Source organism: Chamaea fasciata, unplaced genomic scaffold (assembly GCF_029207755.1).
Source record: "Chamaea fasciata isolate MVZ Bird 193981 ecotype frontalis unplaced genomic scaffold, bChaFas1.0.hap1 SCAF_2, whole genome shotgun sequence".
Lineage (NCBI taxonomy): Eukaryota > Metazoa > Chordata > Aves > Passeriformes > Sylviidae > Chamaea > Chamaea fasciata.
This window is the reverse complement of record NW_027094087.1, coordinates 107,729,232-107,752,681: the sequence shown is the minus strand read 5'-3', so window position 1 is coordinate 107,752,681 and position 23,450 is coordinate 107,729,232. Positions and strand designations below refer to the sequence as shown.

General features: G+C 36.9%; 1 protein-coding gene across 1 annotated transcript in view; it reads left to right on the top strand.

The window, feature by feature from the left end:
- Nucleotides 1-23,450, top strand: part of CFAP47 (cilia and flagella associated protein 47) — a 263,998-nt gene that overhangs the window by 46,037 nt on the left and 194,511 nt on the right. Inside the window, exons 27-33 of the mRNA XM_066176999.1 lie at nucleotides 7,883-7,983; nucleotides 10,073-10,201; nucleotides 10,960-11,203; nucleotides 11,978-12,184; nucleotides 15,104-15,197; nucleotides 15,740-15,880; nucleotides 18,326-18,521. Coding sequence (XP_066033096.1) covers nucleotides 7,883-7,983; nucleotides 10,073-10,201; nucleotides 10,960-11,203; nucleotides 11,978-12,184; nucleotides 15,104-15,197; nucleotides 15,740-15,880; nucleotides 18,326-18,521 — 1,112 coding nt within the window. The remainder of the gene's footprint in view (nucleotides 1-7,882; nucleotides 7,984-10,072; nucleotides 10,202-10,959; nucleotides 11,204-11,977; nucleotides 12,185-15,103; nucleotides 15,198-15,739; nucleotides 15,881-18,325; nucleotides 18,522-23,450) is intronic.

Below are 23,450 nucleotides of genomic sequence, written 5' to 3'. Positions count from 1 at the left end.
TAACAGCCATTCCTGCTTGTGAGGGTGAAAAAATTAATCCTCCAGAATGTCAAATCATCTTAGAATTACGCTGGGTTTTAAAATGTAGAACTAAAATATTTGTTAAAGGACAAAACTCGTAACAGCAGTTTGCTAATGTATATGGGATTTCCTGACGGGCAGTTGAGTTGTGGGTGGGCTTCAGGAGCAGGTGTTACGAAACCTGAGCAAAACTGGATGAAATAACACAGCATCAAAAAGAAAAGAATTATGTGTCATTGTTCAGTGTGGTAATATTATTCATACTGGCTTTCAGATGAAATTATTTTTATCGTAACCAGAAAGAATTCTTTCCTTCACTTAGGAAAAGTCTGAGTAAGCACCCAATTCTATGATCCTGACCATTTCCTTATTCTTCTAATAAAGCCCATGATAATTTATCCAGACTTGGATACACTTATCCTAGTCTGGATAGTACTGTTAGTATTATTATGTGCTTTGATATTGCACTCTGTAATAATATGTAGCTGCAATTTCTTGTTCTCTGCATATCTTCCCTTCTTTCCTGCCAGCCCCCATGGGAGCCCTGTGCAACGTGTCCAAACTTCAAACTTGATTCCACCAATTATCTAAGCATTTGAGCAATTTGTTTCAGACTGTGTATCTAATGAATTTAAACTCCTTTGTTAATTCGGGTCTGTTAGAAAGACAAGATTTCAGGGTCTTCTCAATCTTTAAGAATAAAACAATGAAACCTATAACCTTTTATAACACCTATAAAAGCTAACTGGTCTTGAAAAAGTTCCTGGACTGTTTAATAGGCTGTGAAATCTCACAGTATCAGTTTCTGAAGACGTATTAATTTGTCAGGTGTTCTCTCTTTATATTTCCATTTTCTAAGTGATAATATGTACTTTAAAGTGATTTGAACTAAACTTTTGAACTTCAACTCCTATTCTGTGTTCTGGGATATCCTCATTAAAATAAGTCAAGATTTTCAGAGGTTGGTAAAATATTTTATTCTACAGCTATTTAGAAAAAAAGCCTTAACTTCTAAGCAGAACTAATTCTAGGCATATTTCAAAGCAGGAGTATTGGTAAAAACGTTCCAAAGGGGTTGACCTTGGCCTGGCTAGACCCACCAAAGCCTCTCATGTCACTCCCCTCTTTCACTTCTCTCTGCAAGGGGAAAGAAAATATAATAAAAGGTTCATGAGTTAAGAATAAAAGAGATTGCTCACCAGATACCCTCATGGAGAAAACAGACTTGAATTAGAGACATTAATTAAATTTATTACTAAAAATCTCAAAGCAGGATAATGAGAACTAAAATACGACCTTAAAAACACCTTCCCTTCATCCCTCCCTCCTTCCTAGCTCTACCTCTTCCCCCAGCAATGGAGGGAGACGGGGAATGGGGGTTGTGGTCAATTCATCACATGTTTCTGCTTCTGCTCAGGGAGACAGTTCCATGGGAGACAGTTCTCTATGAACTTCTCCAATGTGAGTCCATCCCATGGGCAACATTCTTCCCCAGACTGCTGCAGTGTGGGTCCCTCTGCATGGGGTGCAGTTCTTCAAGGACAGCCTGCTCCAGCCTGGGTCCCCCATGGGGTCACAAATCTTACCAGGAAACCTTCTCCAGGGTGGGCTCCTCTCTCCACAGGTCTGCAGGTCCCTGCCAGGACCCTGCTCCAGCACAGCCCGCCCAGGGGTTCACAGCCTCCTCTCAGCCCCCCTGTGCTCCATTTTGGGTCTCCTCCACGGGCTCAGGTTGATCTCTGCCCCCCTGTGCCCTCTCTGGGCTCTAGGGGCACAGCTGCCTCACCATGGGCTGAAGGGGAGTCCCAGCTCCAGCCCTGGAGCAGCTCCTGCCCCTCCCTCTGCACTGACTTGGTGTCTGCAGGGTTGCTGCTCTCACAGATTCTCACTCTCCTCATCTCTGGCTGTAATTACATCTGTGCCATAACTTTTTAAGAATTCTTAAGTAAATATATTATCACAGAGATTTTGCCACCATTTCTAGCTGGTCCAGCATTGGTCAATGGCACATCTGTCTTGGGGCTGGCTCATGTTCTGATGGAGGTGGAGGAAGCTTCCAGCAGCTTCTCAAAGCCACCCCTGTAGCCCCCCACTACCGAAACCTGGCCCTACAAACCCAATGCACTTTACTTAGGCTCTGTAGTATTTTGATTTTCTAAATTCAGATCTAAAATGTCAGTAGGACTGATTCACATAGCCCATACTGAGTCCTAAATAATAATGACTTTTTTGCTTTAAAACAGTGAACGTTAGCTGGAGGATAGATAATGTTGGATTTGGCTGCTTTACAGAACACATTTGAAAGATGACAGACAATCTTTTTTTTTTTTTATAATAAAGCAGTATTAAATGTAACTGTAAAAGAAAACTGAAGAGATATATGGTTGTCATTTATGCAATAATTTACTGTGTGCACAGATTCCATAAAATGGAATGTATGAAAGTACATTAATGTTCTTTTAATGACTGCTTTAAATGAGAATTTGCAGTAATTTCTAATATTACTTTAAATCTTTATGATTTCTTTTTGCTTCTTTGACTTCAAAGCAGAAGAAATGACTCTTCCTTACATAGGACAGATTGGAATTCAGAAGCAAAAAAGTTAACATAAAATCTAGGATTGTCTTGAGCAAGTATTTAATAAATGGGAGAAATATTTAGCTATGAAACGTATTTCACAAAGAAAATCCCCACCTCTGCAAACATGGCATGTTTATATATTTGTTCTCTGATTATTGTTATTATATATTTTAATTTGATGATTATACAAAGAGTTTAGCAGAAAAGAAATTTTTCTGCCATCTTGATTGAAATAACATTTAACTTCCTATTTCTGAAAATAAGTAGTAAAAAATTAATCAAGGAAAATGGTGCTCTGGGCAGCAAAATATACTAAAATCCCCACATATGGTGTAGGTAAGTTGGTGTGTCGTTGATAACACAAGTGTGCTGAGATATTTTTCTCCCATGTTCTACAGTTCTCCCTTCTCTCTCTGTCTCCCACTGGGAAGCTATGGAAACTCAGGAAATTTCTGAATGTATTCACATTATTCACCGCTGGAACTTCAGGAAAAGAGAATGTCAGGGAATTTAGCCTCTAATGACAATATGTTAAAACTGAGACACAGTCACTAACCCAATTATGGATTGGTTCCAGTTGTTTTGATAGTCCATCAGATCTCAGTGTCTCACAGGGGAAAGCATTCCCTTTGCTCTTGGGAAACATGCCCAAACCATCCATCTCTTTAATAGGCACTGCTGGCAAATGTCAAATCCATGTATTCTGCTGGCATGCCTGGGAGAACATAAGCTGTCAATTTCTTTCAATATCATTTACATTACATGAGAAAGCAGGGAGCTAGGGAACACTGGAGTTCTTGATATTTGCATGCTGCTTTGCAGCTTTCATCTGACCTAAGAATATGTTGGCATTTTACCTCAGATAGTTGGGAGTGCTTTGAAAACAAGAACTCCAAACCCATTAATCACTCTGTTCTTTTCTGTGCATGTGGCTTTCTGCCATTGTGATGGTCCCTGACAGCTGAAGCATCTCTTATTCAGGAATTAAGTGCTAACGTCACTGCTGCTGCTAGAAAAAAATGTGGATGCTTTCCCAACTATAAGTCTTACATATAGCATGAAATTATGTGTCAGCCACTATTCGTTGTTGTATTATGTTGGTTGCTGGGGAAGCCTGAGCTCCTGCTACAATGCATAAGGACCCTTCAGTGTTGGGGAGCTGCTTATTTCTCAATAGTAATGGCAGAGCTGGCATGGGTCATCTTGTCCCCTTTCTTCCAGTTCCATCATATCTGGATCTGTTCTAGGATTTTTGAGGGGAGGGAGGAGGGCAGGTCTTTACTGGTATTTAATTGCAACTTCCCTGCATCTAACTTGTTCTTTATTCCTAAAGATCTGTAAAATACCACACTCTTGGGTAAAGTTTTCTGTTGTCACTAGTCAATTCTGCAAGCAATTTGTTTTGTTTCCTAAACTGGCAGTGTGAGTTTCTCTTAAATATTTTTTTTTTTTTGCTTGACATAAATGATGTTGCTACAGGAAATTGTCAGTTAGATGCTAATGGATTTGGATTCTTTCTAATTAGAAATTTAGTGGTATTCTGCATCACTTAATGAATACTACTGATGAAGGGTTATTTAACTATGCCTACATATTTAGAACATTTGGGGGACACTGATTCAAAACAAATCACTTGTTTGTACTTAGGAAACACCTGAAATTCTACAGAGCAGATTAAAATGGATAAATGTATTTTGATTTAGGTTCTTTTGTCTTTCCACAAACATTGAAACAAACAAATTAATGGAAAAAAAAAAAAAACCCCAAAGTTACTTTAAGAGAAATGAAAGAACTTCTTATATAAACATTGTTTTGGAGTGTTGAATGGTATTTTTTTATCATCACAGTTGGAGCTTTACATTTGGTGATCAGCAGCTTTCAAATATTGGTAAACACAATATATTTAATGGCCATTCTCCTGTTCTGTGTTATTTGGAAATACACATTAGGGAATAAACACTGGAGTAGCAGTGACAATGATGGTTCATGTGGATAACAAATTTTTTACTTGCTTTAGTAAGCATTTTAAAAGCAAATACACTGAATAATTTAATGTATTTAGTGACTTCACATTTGCTAGCAATACAGGTACCTTTCATTCCAATAGAGTAATACAGACTTTTCTATTATTTAATTAAACTCTGCTGCAAATGCATAATAAATATGTTGTACAAGCCTTCTAGTTTTGTAACATCATTTCATTAATAATGTTGTAAGTAAAGGTCAGTGGTACAAGATGCTTTTACATATACAGAATGCCCATGTCTTTGTAATCTCTCTTCTGTATTTGTATGCTAGTGTGCATGCTTTCATGTCTGGTGCCCTCTGACTCAGCTCCTCAAAGGCATATGATAAATACTTAGCTCTTAGCACCTTCACTATTCTACCATGTGTCCTTGTGAATGGAGTGGCATTATTTGAATCTCAGATGAAATTTTTAGGTACAGATTCATTCTTTAATTCTATTTCAAATAGCACTTCTGGGAAAATGCTGTAATAAAGTCCTTACTGATGATAAGTGGACAGGTGGCCAATAGGTGTGTTGATATTTATTATCACAGAATGCCTGAGGTTGGAAAGACCTTCCAGAGGTCTTCTCGTCCCCTCTTCAAAGAATCAACTCTATTGCCCAGTTAATTTTTTTAGTATTTTCAAGGATGACACTCCATAACCTTCTATGAGCAGAATTTTCCAGTCGTTAGCCACTCTCATGGTTTTGATTTTGGTTTGTTTTTTTCTCTTATGATGAGATGGAATTTCCTGTATTTTGATTTGTACTCTCTGCCTTTAGTTGTCTCACTGAGCATCACTGAGTCTCCCTCTTCCTTATCCCTCCCATCAGATATTTGTGCACACAGACAAGATCCCCCTGAGCCTTCTTTCCTCAAAGCTGAGCACTCACACCTCTCAGTCTCTCCCCACACAGCAGCTTCTTCAGTCCCTTCTACATCCTTCAGTCCTGACTTCCACCATCTCGTGCTCTCTGCAGCCACAGTCATGGAAGTTAAATCCTTATGATCAATAGGAGCTGCAGAACCAGTTAACTTGCAGGATCCATCCCTTCCTCCTCAATATGTGCATTGTGTTTGCTGTTGGCTGGGTGTATTCATGTCTCTTACTGTGTTACCACAGCAGCCAACGAGGCACTTCCATGGAACAGGGAGGAACTTCTCTTGCAGCAGCACCACGAGCTCTGAGGGGTTTCTTTGCACACAGCTGTTCTGTTATGGGGCTGCTCTTTATAATTCATTGCACAGTTACTTCCTTTGCTCTGAGTAGTTTCACTCACGGAATTTGTGTAAGTGGTTCAGATGTCCTGCAGTTGTTCTCAAGCACACTTTTCTGTGTTACATTACTGTGCAAATCAGAGCACGAATGAAGATTTCCCCCAATCCCAAACTGGCATTTAGGATGGAAATGGCTGAGGTGCTCAACTCAAACTGAGGAATCAGGAAGTTGACTGAGTCTGAGTTGACTGAGACATCTGAATTACTTTCATGTAACTTGAGAGCTGTCTTCCATTAACCTCGGTACAACTTTCTTCCCCTCCTGCCCCTCACTCAGTTGTCTGAAGTTCACCTGTGTGCCTTCAGAGTTGTCATTTATCACAGTAAAGTCATGAGTCGGAAGTTGAAAACCTTTCTGTGTTGTAGTTATTGATCCTGTGTGTCTTGAAACGGCTTGGTGAAGGTAGAACAAACAAGCCCTGACACTTGTTGTGAGCATGTACAAATGTACATTTTGTACACATAGATAGGTGTAGATGTACCTCTCACAGCCATCTGTCCTGCTGATGCCCTGCTGCTGAGATTTTTTTTTCTTTTTTTTGCTGAATAAAAGCAGAAGGAATGACATTTGGTACAAGAAATATTATGCTGCAAGGTGCAAGTGGCCAGAGCACTTGCCTTGCCCCCAGCCAAGTTCCAGTAGGAGTAACATTTCCTTAGAGCAAATCAAAGCACTGCAGAGCTGGATTATTTACTTAAGTGGCTGTTAGCTTTTAAATTGGAATCCCAATGGGAATATTTACCTGTAAGAAAGTTTGCTATGGATTTTGTTGGATCCTTTCTCTATTTATTAAAGTTGCCTTGAAAGCGATATCCAAGAATGTTGTGTTTGGAGAGCAAAATCTGAAAGAGGAAACAAAACTACTTTCTGGTACTTTTAAAACATTTCTGTTTTCCCTGATTATGCTATTTCACACACACACACACACAAAAAAGCAGTAAAATCCAATTATGTCATAAATAAATTAATCTGAAAGGTCTTGTGATATCTTTTAATATTAATCTAAATTTGCAATAAATAGAAATTTCTCTTAGGTTGTTTCAAGGAAATAGAAAATATATTCATTTATTCTGTGCAAGGTATGTTTTCAATATGCACAATTCCCAATATATTAAAGCAAGATGTATATCAGCATGCTGTTTGAATTATTTAAATACATTTTTTCTTTTTACTTTTGACAGTTTAGTCAAAAAATTGAATAAAATTGATGTTAGTTAATAAGTAAATGAAGACTACAAACTCAGCTATTTAATAACGTAGGACTAAGCTCAGTTTGATTACCTGTCAGTTGCCATGAGCTAAGAACATAAATACAGATGGCTCCAAGGGTTGCATTGATGGCAATAATTTGCTTGTTGACTACACTCTGAGAGACTGAGGTGAAGTACAAAAAGAGGGTTAAAAGGTGGATTGCTGCACATCAATAAAGTTGCTGCAGGTAGGAACTCTAGTGAATATCAGAGCATGGGCATCAATTTCTATTATATTCCAGCAACTGCAGTCATTATCTTATTGTTTTTAAATTGAATCTATTTATTTTAAAATATTTATTTTGACATTTCTGTTTATTTATAGAATAAATGCTACATCAAAATAGAAGTTGCTTTTCAAGAAAACTTCCCTTGTCAAAAGATATAGGACAAATTATTTAGCAAGTTAGCAGGCATCTTTAGAAGACTTATTGTCAGTTGTAATTTTAGTAGTTTTTATTTTTCTTTTTAGAAATACAGAGTTAATTTATTTCATTAAATCTCTGCTGACTCTTTCAGAATGATGATGCACTCACTCTCTTAGTAAAACTAAGAAGTGGAAATTCTGTACAAAACTTCAGCATTTTGAAGGATGCAGTTCCACCTGTGTAATCTCTTCAGCCACTAGAGAAGAATGAACGAGTTCTGATACCTTCACTCTGTCTTTTGTTCTTGTGCTGAAAAATATCTTGATTACCATTGGTAAATGGCAAATGGTAACTTCTGTATTTTGTTTTCAACAGGTTCCCATTTCGGGTTTCTGGAACAGCAGACAATTGTCTTCTTACCTTATACCCATACTTGGCCTTGCACTGCTTTGATCAAAAAATCATCTGGAGAAGCAGTAAGCAGTCAAGACTTTAGCTCTGAAATGATATTATATCCATTAGTATTATCAGTGTTTTCTGGGTGATAATAGGAATGTGATGGTCAAGATAGCATTTTCCCTCATTTATTGCAGGGGGATACTGCAATTAAACTTCTAAAACCATTTAATAACTTCAGTTTTCTTGTTGAAAATGAGGGCAAGGTATATAAATGATTAGGTAATATTTACTGGAAAATACTGAACAAACCAGAACCCTCCAGAATGTTTTGTAAAGTGTTTTAAATATGAATAGGGAAAACAGCCAAAACATTAGAGAATTAGTTAACTTAATTTGAATTGTATTAATAGACAGTGATCACATGTATTGAAGAAAGCAGAAGAGAAACCACATGATGTTATTTTAAAACTTGATCATTATTTGCCTGTTGGGAGTAGTTTTCAGGGTTTTTAAACTCCTGTCCTTGACTGGAGAATGGCACAGCTATCTTTTAAGACCTAATAAAAAACCTGTGGTCAGAGAGCAAAAATATTTTTATCTGCATTATATCTCCCTGCCTGCCTCCCTCTGCCTGCCTCTGTCTCTAAATCTCTGCCTGTGTCCCCTCTCCTGAACCCATCTCTGCTGCCTCAGTGATCTGTAATCTCTGTGTGTGGCTGTGCTTAAGGGAAGAGATTGGGATCCTTGTATAATTCAGGCTGGAAGGGATCCCTGGGGGCCATCTAGCCCAACCTGCTTAAAGAAGGTTCAGTGTGGGGTAAATGATGATGTTTTTTATAGCTGTAAGTGTGATCTGATGTATTTTCGTGAAACAGAGAAGTTTTTCAGGTGGGCAAATATATCCTTAGATCTGAGACAGATTTAGCATCAAAGACTGGGTTCTAAAACTGCATTAACTTAAAGGAAGTGTGTCACTCAGAGTATTTATGAGAAAAGAGAATTGATACTTGGGAAATTGAGAAAGGGATTAGCAAGAAGACAGGTAATGTTTTGGTCTTTGTCACCCAAATGGAAGAAGATAGGTATATGAACCACATCATTTAGGGATCATAGCACAATTAAATGAAGATAGGAAGGGAAAATAAGTATTATCTCTTATTAATGTGTAGTTTTTGTAATTTTGTTTCTTTTCTTTATTTTTTGTGACCAATAGACCATTTTTGCAAGCTTATTTTTAAAGATGCTTTGTAGAATTTCATTGAGGATTAAGACAAAAATGGAGTGATAGTTTTATAATAAATGATCTCCCATTAATAATGGGATATTTCTGTCCTTCATTAATTGCTTATTGGTTTGTTCACACATCAGCTTGTGTCAGTTTTGAAGGAAGTCATTACTTCTAAATTCCTTGAGTCTTTTTAATATGATTTTGTATAGACTGTGTTGGTGTGGAATGCTGTTTAATGTGACCAAACCATATCTATACAGCACAGTGTCTTTGAAAGGTATCCAGGAAGGTTTTGCCTCCACTTTGACACCATGATCTTGTTTCACTTCCTACAGATGATAAAAATAACAGTGGCAGCAATCAAAAGTTAAAAGATAATCATAGAGAGTTCTTCCTTCTCTTAGTGGCGTGTTTGCTTCTCTGGAAACTACACTTGGTGCCTCTTTTATTTTGGATTGACAACAGAGGGTCCTCTCATCCTATCTTAGGCCAACATGAGAATGTCAGAACATCTGTTATATCAGAACTGATGGGTTGATAAAGTTTACTTCTGAGTTTGGTTTGTAAGAATACGTGGTGGAGTCTGAAAGAACATGAGAATGATGTACTGAGACTCATTACATTGCTGGGAACAAGAAGTCCTTAAGAATATTTTGTTCATGACACAGAATTCTTAAACTAGCATTGTTCTGATAAGTGCTTTTCTGCAGGTAGGAAGATTCATCACTTAATGGGGGGGAAAAAAAAGCAGCATGAAATTTTTTTGGACCCCAGTCTAATGACCAAAGTGAGATTTTTATGAGTTTAATAAGAACTGTTACTTGATTAATTGAAGCATGACATAGAAAAAAATAGAAGTAGATATTAATTTATAATTTGTTAGAGCACAGACAATAAAAATATGTTTTCTGAACTGCAACTTGAATGTTTTTTTACAGACAATAAAGACTTCAGCAGTGGAGAAATTGTTCTGCAGCCATGTTTTACACCACTATCATCTTCACATAGTTATTCCACAAGTTCTTTAGGTGCAGCTAGTGTCTCAGCCTGTGAAGATTCTCCATCAGGTAAAGTACAGCACATAAAATCAATGATCTTAGAAAGAATGAGCCTCTTTTGTCCACATTGTATTACTGTTTTTTCTTCTTAAATTCCAGTAAGATTTTTTTTTATTCATAAAGGTATCAATTTTTTTATTTTATTTTTGCATCATTTAATGAAACCGCAACAGTGATTTAAATGCACCTTCAAGGACAGAGTCACCTAAGTTATTTGTTCTATAAGGAAGACTATTGTTTGTTTTCTTAGTTACCTTTTTGTGCAATGATATTGTGATTGATATTAGCAACTAGTAGTTGTTAAAATATATAAATTATGAACAGATCAGAATTTAGGAGTGAGAAAGCCTAACAGAGGGGAAAAAAGTCCTAAGGCTTATAGATGTATTGGGAGTTATACCTGTACAATAACTGTTAAAGGGAACTTGCAGTGGCTGACAGGCCAAGCTGTGTCTGTTGGAACTGTTTGTGAAACTGATCCTTTTAAGATTCTGGCTGTAGTTTTGTAAGCCATGCCTGAATTTATTTTTTGCTGGTTGAGTAATGCTTTTTGCTGAAAGAGAAATTAGATTTCAATTTATCATTTGTTCTATTCTGAAGACGTGAATATGTAATTTAAATTGTTTTTTCCTAAAGTAAGTTGTTCATTTGTTGTCTGGCGGTTTTTTGTTCTTTGAAAGCAATTGTGTGTTGGATATTTTTGTACTAGACAAAAATGGGGAAATAAGAAGTCTTTCTGGATGTTTTATTTTGTGTGCATCATTCAGAGATCACCACTTATGAGAGTGATGAATATAAAAGTGAAGAGAATGAAGAAACAAGTGAAGAGAGTGAAACTGACAGTCAAAGTGATGGGAAAAGAGATAAACGTGAATTATCATTTTTCCCTGATGAAGATAAGGAGGAGTACACCTTCTTTCAAAAGACCTTAACTGCTGTGAAGAGTTGGTTCACACTCTTTGGCTGGTCTAAGGGACAGAATCCTATTTCAGTACCTCAGTCACTGAGACGGTAATTTATGCCTGCTTAGAGCTAACTCCTGTCTGTCTCCTAACAGCCTAACAGATATATTCAAGTGGTTTGGATATGATCTAAGGAATATAAACACACTCTAATGCACAGTTTTCTATCAAAATTCTAGCTTCTATATGGTGCTTATATGAAAATGTCATCCAGGTGTTAGTTTTTACTTTCTAAAATATATTTTCAACTATGACACTGTGAATCATAATGCAGTGTATGTTAAATATGCAGTTCAAACTGTATGTCACCTTCTTAACTGAAATTGTTTCTTCTCTGAGAGTGAAAACAGTTGTAGCCTTTGTCCCTTTTTTGGTGGCATAAGTAAGTGCTTTAACAATACATCTTTTCCCCCCACACAATCTAAAGATCAAGAAACAGATGAGAAAGACTATATTAGAATCAAGAGTCTTGCAAGCACCCTGGAAATATATATCAGTTCTGGTGACCTCACTTACTTGATCTTATCTAGCGTGATACTAAATAGTGAAGAAGCCACTCTCCTAGGAAACAATTTATAAACATGATAAAAATCCAAGTTATGTTTGACAGAAAGCTTTTATTTATGAAGGAGTAAATATTCCATTTAGCTCAAATTTCCTACGTTATTGTGAAAGTTCTGTAAAGATGAAAAAGTGCTGTACTTTTCAACCTTCCTTGCTGCTGTTTTTAATTCATGGTTTGTTAAATTAGCCTTGTGATACATGTAATTGTAGCTCATTTTGTGCATTTAGAAGAATAATACAAAGGCTTTTTCTCTCCTAGTGATGTGTGTATAGTCCAGCTAATGGTTGCACAAGAAAAGAATTTTAAACGGAAGGTTGACAAAGATAAGAACTTCTATGAGATGTTATTGCATCTGAATGGACAGCCGATACCAGGCATTGCAGCGAGCCAGTCATTACCCTCTGATCCAGTAGAAAGAATGTTCCAGCTCCACTGGCAGCATTCTGAATTGCTTTCCTTCCTTAGGTAAGTACAAGTATGATGAGATATCCATGCGTCCACCTTCTCTTTCCTGTTTTTAAAATTAGCATACTTCAAGCCTAGTTCTAACTGGATGGTATACAGTGGGTTTAGGGTTTCCTTTATCCTTTTTGTCAAATAAGATGTATGTATTATAACCTGTAATTTATTTTTACCAAGGTTATCAGCAGTTTACACTAATCAAAGAGTCCTTTGGTAGAGTTATATCGAACACAGGAATTCCACAGGAACTCTGATTCCTTAATTGCAAAAGATGACTCATAATCTTTCTTCTTAGACACTCGGTCAACAGTAAGTTCAAGTTTTTCATTCATGATCTCACCAATTCACTGATGACTCTTATGTGCAGTCTTCCCATTGAGATTGTCCAGGAATCTAGGGATCTTGAAACTAGCATTAACAATGTTTGTTGAACACTTTAAAATCATGAGTTTTGGGGTAAGTGGATTCCAACTCTTTTTGCTAAAAATAACAGCAGTATGAAAGAACTACTGAAGTGTTTCTAATGCTTCTCTTGGAAATTTTTTTAAAGCTCTTTAATAGTTAAATTTTAATAAAAGACATCAGTTTTACTGAACTTTGGCTGTTAAGTCATGGATGTATTCAGAGCAGAATTGAAGCAGAAGCCAGTTGGTCATGGCTAAGTCCAGTGCTTCTGTACACAAATGTCTGGTGGTTGTTGAGATCAAATGGTCACAAATGAAGTAGTAGTCCATACCAATCCTAGAAAAACACCACAGGTTTTCATAGAAAAGTATTTCTAGCTGGACTCCTTTGCTTGTATGTATTTTGATGATCTTGGAGGTCCTTTCCAATCTGAACTTTTCTATAATTAATTTGGTGTTCATTTTGTGCTTGACATTACCGCAGTTTTCTGCCTTTCCTAGTTTGTGTGAATTCTTTGTGGCCCCTCATTTATGGATCTACTTTTCCTACTTAACACATTTTAAGATCATCTAGAATATTTACATTTCCTCACAGGTGTTTATAGATAGTACAGAAATGTCTGATATCTGCGCTGCTGGCATGACTGTGTGTAATGATGAGAAGATGTCTAAACCCAGCTCAGATATGAGTAATTTATCTCTGATCTGCTATCCCTGCATGTTCACTGTGGTTTGTGGAAAGTCAGCAGATAGTTCTTGGCTTTCTTACACCAACCACTAGTTTCTGATCAGCATGGTACAAATAAAGCATAATTTGTATCTCAGATTTTCCACTTGCCAAAGCAGGTGAATGGTGCTTAGTGCTTCAAGCAAGATTCCAAATATCAGATTTATTGTTCTCCAGTCAAAAAGTTTCTTTGGTGCATTATCACAGCAGTAAAGAAAAAACTTGGGTATTTTACAGTACAACCAGGTTGTTGCAAGCCTTGTGTCTTGAGGAAGAATGTCTTACAGTGTGAAAATTTTGATCTTGGGCAACTGGCTTCATGTTTAATATTAACCTGAATGAAGAGGAGTTTTGTTAAGACAGTGTTCCTCAGTAGCAAAATGCAGCCAATTATGAGAACATTCAGTTATACAGAGCTTTGCTATGATGACTGTAGTGTAGTGACTTTTTCCCTCCTCACCAAATGTCAATTAATGCAAAACCAACACACTGACATGTAGCCTTGTTACATGATTTTCTTGGAATAAAAATTATAGATTACACCCATTCCTATGTATTTGCCAAGGAAAAAGATCAGAAGAAAGATAGGATACCTGAAAAGATTAATATTGTGTAGCTTTCTTATTATTTCATTTGGGAGGAGCTGAAGTTTAAAAGTGAACAGAGTTTATGGGTTAGTGGAAAATGGGAATTTCAGACACGGTGTGTTTTACAACCAGACTACTAACTTGTTGCTATTTTTATGTTTCTGGTTTAAATACTTTTGTTTTAAAAAATATGCTAGATAATTGTATAAAACGTGACACTTCAATGTTTTGAAAAGATAAAGAAAAATTTTCAAAGTAAAATATGGAAACTGAAATTGTACTCTTACTAGAAAAACATAATTCTGTGAGAAGAGTAATAACTTGTCATGATCCTAATTGCAAACTGTGATATTTAACTTTTAATGTATAAATTAATTTTTTTTGAACTGTATGGTAGGGAAAAGTATTCATTTGAATGAAAGACTGGTCATATAATAAGAAATACTAGTTTAATTTTTATTCCCATTAACCATTTTAAAAACTCAGAGGACAATTTAAATCTAGATATGCTGTGATAATCTTCCTGACCTAAAATTCAGGAACCTTTTCTGTTTTTCTTTGAAAAATAAAGCTAAAAATTCTACATTGTTTTCCTTTCTTTCCAGCACAATTGTTTGAACTGTATAATTTCAGATGATGAATAGTCTTTCTTCACTTGGAAATAAACATTTTTGGTATTCAGTTTAATGAAGTTGTCTTTTTTTACAGCAATTAATTTTCTTGTTGCATTTATAAGGAACTTGAGAAGAGATGGCCGGTCCATTGAGAGTTTTGAAATACCTTTGCTTACACCCATTAGGCTTCCAGTATCATTTGTAAATATGAAACCATAGACATAAAAGCATCATCAAGTTTTAATTCTGCTGATGTTATGCAACATTGGTCATTTGGCTTTCACATAGAAATGGATATTATTTGTTTTGATGTTTTGTGTTATAATAAATCCTTCATGGAGGAGCAATGCTCAGAAAGAAGCCAATCTGCCCAGAACTGTATGTTCTTAAAGTGTGTAGTTGTAACCATAGGAATGGAACATGTGTTTCTATCCATCAAATTCATCTAAGCAATTAATGGAGCTGGACCACTAGTCCAGAGGCTATTCACATAGAGGGGATTACACAAAGGTTGAACAACTCGAAAAAAATTTGATTTCTCTTTAAAATAATTATCTTTCCTATTAACTTTTCCTGCTTTGGGATTTCAGAGGCCAAGGAGCATATCTTTCTCATGTTATGCCAGAATTTCTGCTTGCACCTGAAGATTATAGGATATGGACTGAAGTGAATACTGGACTGAGGGTAGGTAGATTTGGTGTTTTTTCTCTTTTTAACAAAACCCACATGCTTATTTTAAGTCCTTCGAATACTAGTGGAAGTTCTTGGTGGACCATGAGTGTTCTTACTGTGGTGACTGTTTTGCATTGTGTAAATCTAAGCATAAGTGTGAGACTGAGGAGGAATCTAAGCTGACTCCAACATTTAGATTGGTCTCTCTGTTTTTTTCAGTTCCTTCTGATACTATTGATACCTGATATTAATGTTCAACAGATATGTTTTAAAGTAGAGATCAGATTATCATACAGATTTTACCATTTTTAAATAAAGTATTTTGTGTGTTTTCCGTGTTTCCTGATTTCTGTCTTCAACTCCTGTCAATTTATTACGGTTCTTATTCCTGAGGTAGCAGCAAACTGCAAATGGTTCTAATGTTGGTCACTATCGCACTGTAGTAGATGTTATCACCCATTTATGCCATTGGTTCATTATTGTCCTCTTGTGAACTCCCTATCCAAACTGATGAAATGAATATTGAAAAAAAACTCCCTTCTTTTTATCTGAAGTGTTTCACACCTGAAGTGAAGAGAGGAAGCGTGAGGAGCTCAGGAAAATTAAGTGGCAGGCCTATTTTTGTTCTGGAGCACAGAGCATTTGAGACAATGAGCAAACGAGCTTGGACAGATGTGCTGCTGCAGATATACAAGGTAAATTGCAGATATATTAACTGCCTGATTCTAAGGAACTGATGACCAAAAGCTGTATTTTGAAAAAGATCTGTGGTATATCAGAAGTTTATTTTTTTCCAAACACATCTTCCAGAACTAAATACTTTTAAGTATTTTATTTCTTGCTAACTGAGAAGGTAAAAGTGAGAGTGAGAATATTTTAATTTTCTTTAAAACTTTATAAGTGTTTTTAATGTGTTCCAACTAGGAAATATTTTATTAGAGCAGTCTGCATTTTGTAGAATTAAATGTTATATAAATATTAGTGCAAGTGAAGAAAACTCTGTCATGCTTTTGTGTTACCCTGCTTAGAAGCTCTTTTCACTGGACATAATTGCCTAGAGGTATAACTGTAGCATTTTATTACTTTACATTTGAATGAAATTTTTAAACGGCTAAGGATTTTTTTATAATACCTATTCTTTTTAAAATATGATCAACTTGGTTGGTATAGATTTCTCAATTTATTTTTTTTAAATTTTATTTTTACTGATGGTAGAGAAAACACTTGGGTGTCATGTTTTCCAAAGTAAAATTTATGTGCTCATCAATGATCAGTAACATTTATTTGCCTAAAGGAAAAAATTATTTCTATTCCAAGAGATGAAAAATAGATTAAAATAATAGCTAATATTTGGGCTTCCCAGTACAAGTCACACATGAATGTACTGCAGTGTGACTTCAATGAAGGATCCCAGAGATGATTTAAGAGACTGGAGCATCTGTTATTTAGGGAGAAAGGGCTGAGACTGTTCAGCCAGGAGAAGAGAAGTCTCGGGCAGGGGTTGTATCTACGAAATGTGTTTCAGTACCTCAGGGGAGGTTGATTGTAAAGAGGACAGTGCCTAACTCCTCAGTAGTGCCTCATGACATGGTAAGAAGCCCCAGACAGGAGCTGAGATTCAGGAAATACCTTCAAACTTAAGAAACCTTTTTCCTGTCAGAGTGGTCACACACTAAGAGTGGATACCCTGAGGGGGTTGTGGAGTTACTGTCCTTGGAAATATCCAAAGCTCAGCAGAATACAATACTGGAAAAGCACTCTGATTGTTCTTGGAGCAGGAGATTAGGACCAGGCAATCTCCAGAGCTGCCTTCCAACCTCGACTGTTCTCTGATTATGTGATTATTGATTGGGAAAGCACAATAAAAAATAGAGATGAAACAGTATGTGTACATGGGCTGAGACAGATGACTTAAGAACACATGGGAGCATGGGTGTGGAAAAATGCTATCAGTTACCAGAAAGCAAGTCATTTTTCAGTTCTTTTAATTTGCTGTAGTATTCATAGGTACATGACAGACTAGCACAGAGCAAAACCACACCAAAATTAATAGTATGTGTGTATGTTTTGTTGTTTGTGTTTTCATTTTTTTTTCCTGATGAGATGAAACCCTAAAAAATAGGTAGCTTGAAATGCCTTGATTCAATCAGGTTTAAATCAGTCAGATCAGGGAAACCTCCAGTATCAATCCAGGCTGAGTAATGAACAGATCATGAGCAGCTCTGCTGAGAAGGACTTGGAGGTGCTGGTGGATGAGAGGCTGGAAATGAGCCACCCACATGCACTGTCAGCCCAGAAAACCAATTTTGTCCTGAATTTTATTTTAGGCCTTTAATGTGAATCTTTTCAGGAGAAACAAGCAGTGTAATTTGGACCTAAATAAGCAACTGGGTCATGGAAGATACAATTTGAATGTTGTCTATAGATTATGCTGGACATCAGTGTAAGTAGCTCATCAATGAGTGCTTTGGATAGAATATGCACAGTAATTCTTGAAAAACAGATGATCTAGTGATTTCACAGGGTTCGTCAAAACTTGGACAAAAGTTGAAAACAAAAAATATTGAGAATCATAGAATATCTCAAGTTGGAAGGGACTCATAATGAGCATTGAGTCCCAGCTTGAACTCCCAGCTCCTCACAGAACTACCTAAACTAAACCATATTACTAAGAGCATTCTCCAGAGTCTTCCTGAACTCTGATGGAGTTGGTGCCATGACCACTTCCCTGGTCTGGTGACCAACCACCCACTGAGTGCAGAACCTTTTCCTAAAACCCAAACTTACCCTGTTGCAGTTTCATTCCATTTACTTGTGTCCTTGTTGCTGATCATCAGAGAGAGGAGATTGGCACCTCCTTTTCCTCTGCCCTCCCTGAGGAATTTGTAGACTGTGGTGAGGTCACTCTTCAGCCTTCTCCCAGCTGAACAAACCAAGTGATCTCAGCGACTTCGCGTTTCTCTTGCCCTTGAGACCTTTCACCATCCTGTGTAGTGGTTATGTGGGTGCTAATGTGAAATCTCCTAAACCTGTCCTAAATGAGTAAACCTTTTGAGTTTGAAGTGTTTGGTTTTTTCTTTATCTGTCAGCTTGAAATTTTTTTTTCAGTTCATGCTTTAAAACATTTTTTATAATTTCAGGTGTTTGTTCTTCCACGTGTTTCTTCCCATGTTGTTCCTGACCCATCGAGCTTGGAAAGCTTGGACAACATGCCAGGAATAAAATCAGAACCTTTATGCAGTAATGTATATTCTCAATATGAACGAACCGTCCTCGTCTGGTTGAATAAACAATATGAGAAACATAGAAAAATTGTGTGGAAAGATAGTCAAAGAGGTGAGATAATTCTTTCACTATGTTCTTTCTTCTAATACTCCTTTTGTAGACTTTTGCAATTGTTACTCATAGAGATATTGTGAAAACTTGCCACTGAAATTATTTGTTTGGTATGTTATTCCCTACCCATATGTATTTCCTTTCCTTGTGTTTCTGTGTTCCAAGATCAGCGTCTTTTGATTAGCACTGTTCATGATGGATCTTCTGTGTTTTGTGTGTTCTTATAGTTTTTAACTAAGCATAAAAGTGTGATGCGAACCTTCTCACTTTCTTCTTTCCATTAATGTTGTCAGGAAGTACTAACAGTAATTACTTATTTACTTAATTAATATTCCTGTTCATAGTCAGACATAGTTGTTGCTTGTAGTGGTATGTTTGAGAGCTAGCTTTTCAGAAGTTTTAGAATATTTTTGTATGTCCTTTATTCAATGACATTTGGGGAGGCAGAAGAGACCAAGGTTCCAGATTACAAATCTTGTCCTGCTTGCCAGAGCAGGTTGACTCTCATGATTGCTTGAGTAAGGCTAGATAAAATTACCCTTTCCATTTAAGACTGATCTAGGAAGTTCTGGTATTCAAATCTGTTAAAGTGTTCAACCACTAGTAGTTATTACTTCTATTTTCTTTCATGATTTTTCCCTTTTGGTTCCTGACCCTAACTGCCTTTTTCAGCAGTAATTTTGGGTGTGTGGTAAGCACCAAGAAAGGCCAATCTGGTGATAAGCAGGGATGACCTCCAGAATGGCTCATAAGCCACATATGGGAAAAAAAAATTCTGGTGTCATTTTTTGCCTCAAGCTATTTGTGACCTCTCTCAGTTATGGATAACCTGTTGGGATGTCATCTTCTATAAGTCTCATTTGGGCAGAATCTCTACTTTGCATATGCTTTGACTATCCCTTAGCTTTTCTCACTTTACTGTGTAGAAGCAAATTGTAATGCCTGTTCTCAAATATGTTGAATACTGCTGCTGGTAAGAGTGAAATGTTAGTCTATACCTCCTGCATCCAACAGAAACTAGCTGTTTTTACACAGTCTGGGTCTGGTTTTATGATTACCTCAGGGAGCTCCCTAGCTAAATAACATGCCCTGCAGTAGATAAGTGTATTTGCAATATATAATTTTTTATTATTTGTGCCTGCTTTAGTGGAGCTTTCTAAGAGCTGCAAGCACTGCTCTGCTGGGCTTTTCTGAGCCCCCTGTGTGTAGGTGAAAACTTGCAGAGAGAATGGCTCTCTCTGGCCAGAGTTGTGGCTCACTGGAAATGCTGCATGGATAAATTCCTCATTCCCTCTGTCTGTTCTCTGGGTTGCAGGCTCCAGTAATACCTGGGTATTGGGGCATGGCTGGTCTTGTTCTGGTCTGTGGGAGCTCAGTGGGGAGAATCTAGTGCCAAAATATGTCTTATTTAACATGAAACTTTTAATTGAGTCATAGTCTCTAAAGATGAGAGGAGTGAATCTGAATCCTAAAGTGCAGATTGAATGCACATTATCAGAAAAAAAGGCTGCAGGTGTCCAAGTGGAATATGTACTAAGGGTGCATAGAAGAAGCTTATTATTGATAGTGTTATTTTAGTTTCCTCAGAGTATGTAATGAATTATAATATAAAAATGAGGGGTCTGTTTTTAATGAGTCATCATGTAGTTATCAGCAGTTGTAAAGTAGGGTTTTTTAATAATTACTTAGTTCTAAAGGCTTCCTGAAATTGGCACCCAAAAAGAGCAATTTAATTACCATATTGGTGTTCTCAGAAAACAATAATAACTTCTGCTAAACCATGCTGTCAATACAGATAACTCACTAGGTTGATGTATTAATTAGTGCAAATCTGATTGTAGCTTTGACTCTGGGTCACAGGTGAAGATGAGTTCTGTGGTTACTGCCAGGGGACATTTATCTGCATTACAGTTCTTGCCTACAATTTCACTTAATTATACTTTTCTGCTTTCAGAGAAGTGCAAGGTTGGAATGAAAAGGCAGAGTTTATATATACTTCCTGCATATGGGAAGTTACAGATACTGCCTTGCTCTACCAACTTTATAGGTTTTTTGGTTCATGAGTTCTGAATTCTCTTTTCTGTAGGACACACAGAAATAACTACTTCCATTTCCCTACCCATACTGCATAAATGAGCACTGGAAAAGATCTCATAATCCAAAAAAAGAGAGAAAATTCTGAAAAATTCTGTAATTCGTAGTCTTACTGTTATTCCTTTGCATTACGAAAAGTGTTTAATTGTGCAATCTTACACTGTTTTGTTTCAGAGATGACCTGCCTCATTATCTCTTTGAATCCTCTGTTTTAGCCTTCACTTTCTGCAGCTTGTTTTGCTTTTGCTGCCTCAAAATGAATTGGTGTCTTCAACTGCACTGTTCTTTCTGCCAAATGAGGCAAAGAATCTGAAGACAACACAGAAAAGGCTTGAGGGACTCAATGCCTTCTTTTTTACCTTGGTCTTTACAGTTTGAGATTGAGCACTGAGCAATCCCAGACCTCTGAGATGAAAGGGAAGGTCTGGTACAAGGAAGATTTAGCCTTGGTGGAGGAGGATCAGATTAGGGCCCCACTGGACAAGCACAAACCCAGGGGACCCAATGCGGTTCACCAAGTGCTGAGAGGCCAATGTCATTAGGAGGTCACATTCAACAGCCTTGGAAAAGTCAGGACAATCTGAGGGGGAAAGTTTGGAGGAGATGTCATTCCCATCCGGGAAGAGAATCCAGGAAGCTTCAAAGCCAGTCACCCTCATCTTGTCTCTTGAGTTGCTGATGGAGTAAATAATCTTTGCAAACATTACCAAGCATACGAAGTGCAGGAACATTTTTGTGAGTAGTTGCCAAGAATTTCCAAAGGGGTAATGATGCTGGATCAACCTGATTGCCTTCCATGATAACATGGCCAGCTCAGTGGACAGGGGGAGAGCATGGATGTTGTTTATCTCAGCTTGGGCAAGGCTTTCAACAGCCTCCTGTAACATCCTCGAAATCAAACTGGTGAAGTCCGGGCCAGTTAAGAGCCCAGTGAGGTGGACTGAAATTAGGCTGAACTGCCAGGCTCAAAGGGTTATGGTCAGTGGCAAAAATCTGGCTGGAGTCTGATGACCAATATCCCCCCAGGGGTCATTAGTCTGAATTTGTTTCTTAAGATCGTGCACTGGAGAGGAGCTTATATATCTTGGCAGATTTAATATTCTGATATATTGTTGGTCCTTTAAGTTTTATGATGTTAAGGTTAATCTTTAAATTTATACTCAGATATTTTGACATTTTAAATTATGTTAGCTTTAAACTAAGCATTTAAGCAGGGTTTTCCAGAGGAAATTAAGTGTCATAAGGAAAAATGTCAGGGTATATTAAGTGTTCATGCAGCTCAGCTGAAAGTCTCAAATATCCTCAGGTTTGAATTTTGGTTGTTTGTATTTGCTAATTTTAAGAGAGGGATTATGGTTTGGGGTTTTTTTGGGGGTTTTTTTGGGGTTTTTTTGGGTTTTTTTCAGTTCTTACTACAGTGCAGATCAGAGAGCAATTGCCACTTTTTGCTTAACATGTATGTTCCTGCGTATTACCATCCAAACACTCTGCTTTGAATACTTAGCCCTGACTATCAAAATGTATTGACATGCTGTTTTCAGCTCAAAACAGTCTGTTTGGTGATCAGTTTCCACTAAATAAATAAGGATCTATCCAGGCAACATTTCTCAGTCTTTCCTTTGATACCTAAGCTCCTTAAAGTGAAATGTGGTAGTGAGAAAAGCCTAAGCTGCTGCAGTGCAGAGAGGTTTCAAATATTCCTCCTTATTACACTCTTCTAAAGTTGGAGATAACTATGCCATTCATCAGAACTCTCCTCTTGCAGGAAGTAAGATCTTAATAGCTTAGAGAGAAAATTAGCGAGGAGTTTAGTGTCTCCGCATCTTCTCTCCTTACTGCTACTGAAAAATAAAAAAGTTTTAAAAGCATCTTGGCATGTGTTTTGGAAGGGCAGGCTTTCAACAAACTGGAAAGAAATGTTGAAACTTGAGTCCAGATGCCATAAAACTGTGAAATGCAGCTATGCCTGTTATGCTGAGACTATAATTATACAGGAAATATAAGAATCACTGCCCACTTAAGGCATTATATGGATAATAGTAATGATAACAGAGGAAGCATTAATTATTTGAGCGTAATAAATTTTCAGTTTGCCTTCTAATAAAGATAAATTTCCTTATCTTCATGTTTCTTTTCAACATTTCTCTCTGAAAGACTAACTGCAAATAGCATGAAAAAGTAACAGTCAGGAAAAACCCTTAAAGAGTTGCTAGAGTATTGGAATATTGTAATTCAAATCCTGTAGTCCCTAAACAGTAGAAAATCTTGGAGGCTGGTGAATTAAATTGTCTCCTGAGAAGCTGCACGGATCTTCCTTATTAATTATGACTCTTACCATGGTAAAAAAGATATATTACTTTTTTGGAAATAGGGATTTTTCTTCAGTGTTTTCCAGGTAGATTTTGAAAGGAATAGATAATTCTATATTTAATAAAAAATTGTTAGAGAAGATGACAGTCAGTAAATATCAGCAACACCTGAACAGTCAATCTGTGTCTGAGAATCAAGAGCTGTCCCCAGAGCAGATACATCTTCACTGGGAAAATGTGTTTATGAGGGAAGAGAAATTCTAATCCATTGCTAACATAGGTGTGTCTGGCAATCTCAGGCACAGTGGCATCTCACAAGATTCTTACTTCCAGTTAGAAAAGTTTTGGGGTTTATGTATTTTGTTCACTTCACTGTTGCTGAGCCTGGGGGTTTTGTGGTTTTAATTTTTATATTTTCTAATTTTGGTGTCAATTCAGCATGACATCTGAGTTAAAGTGTTAGGGGAGGAGATATTTCAGTGTGTGATTACATCCCTTCACAAAATTGTATGAGAGTTAAGTAGAA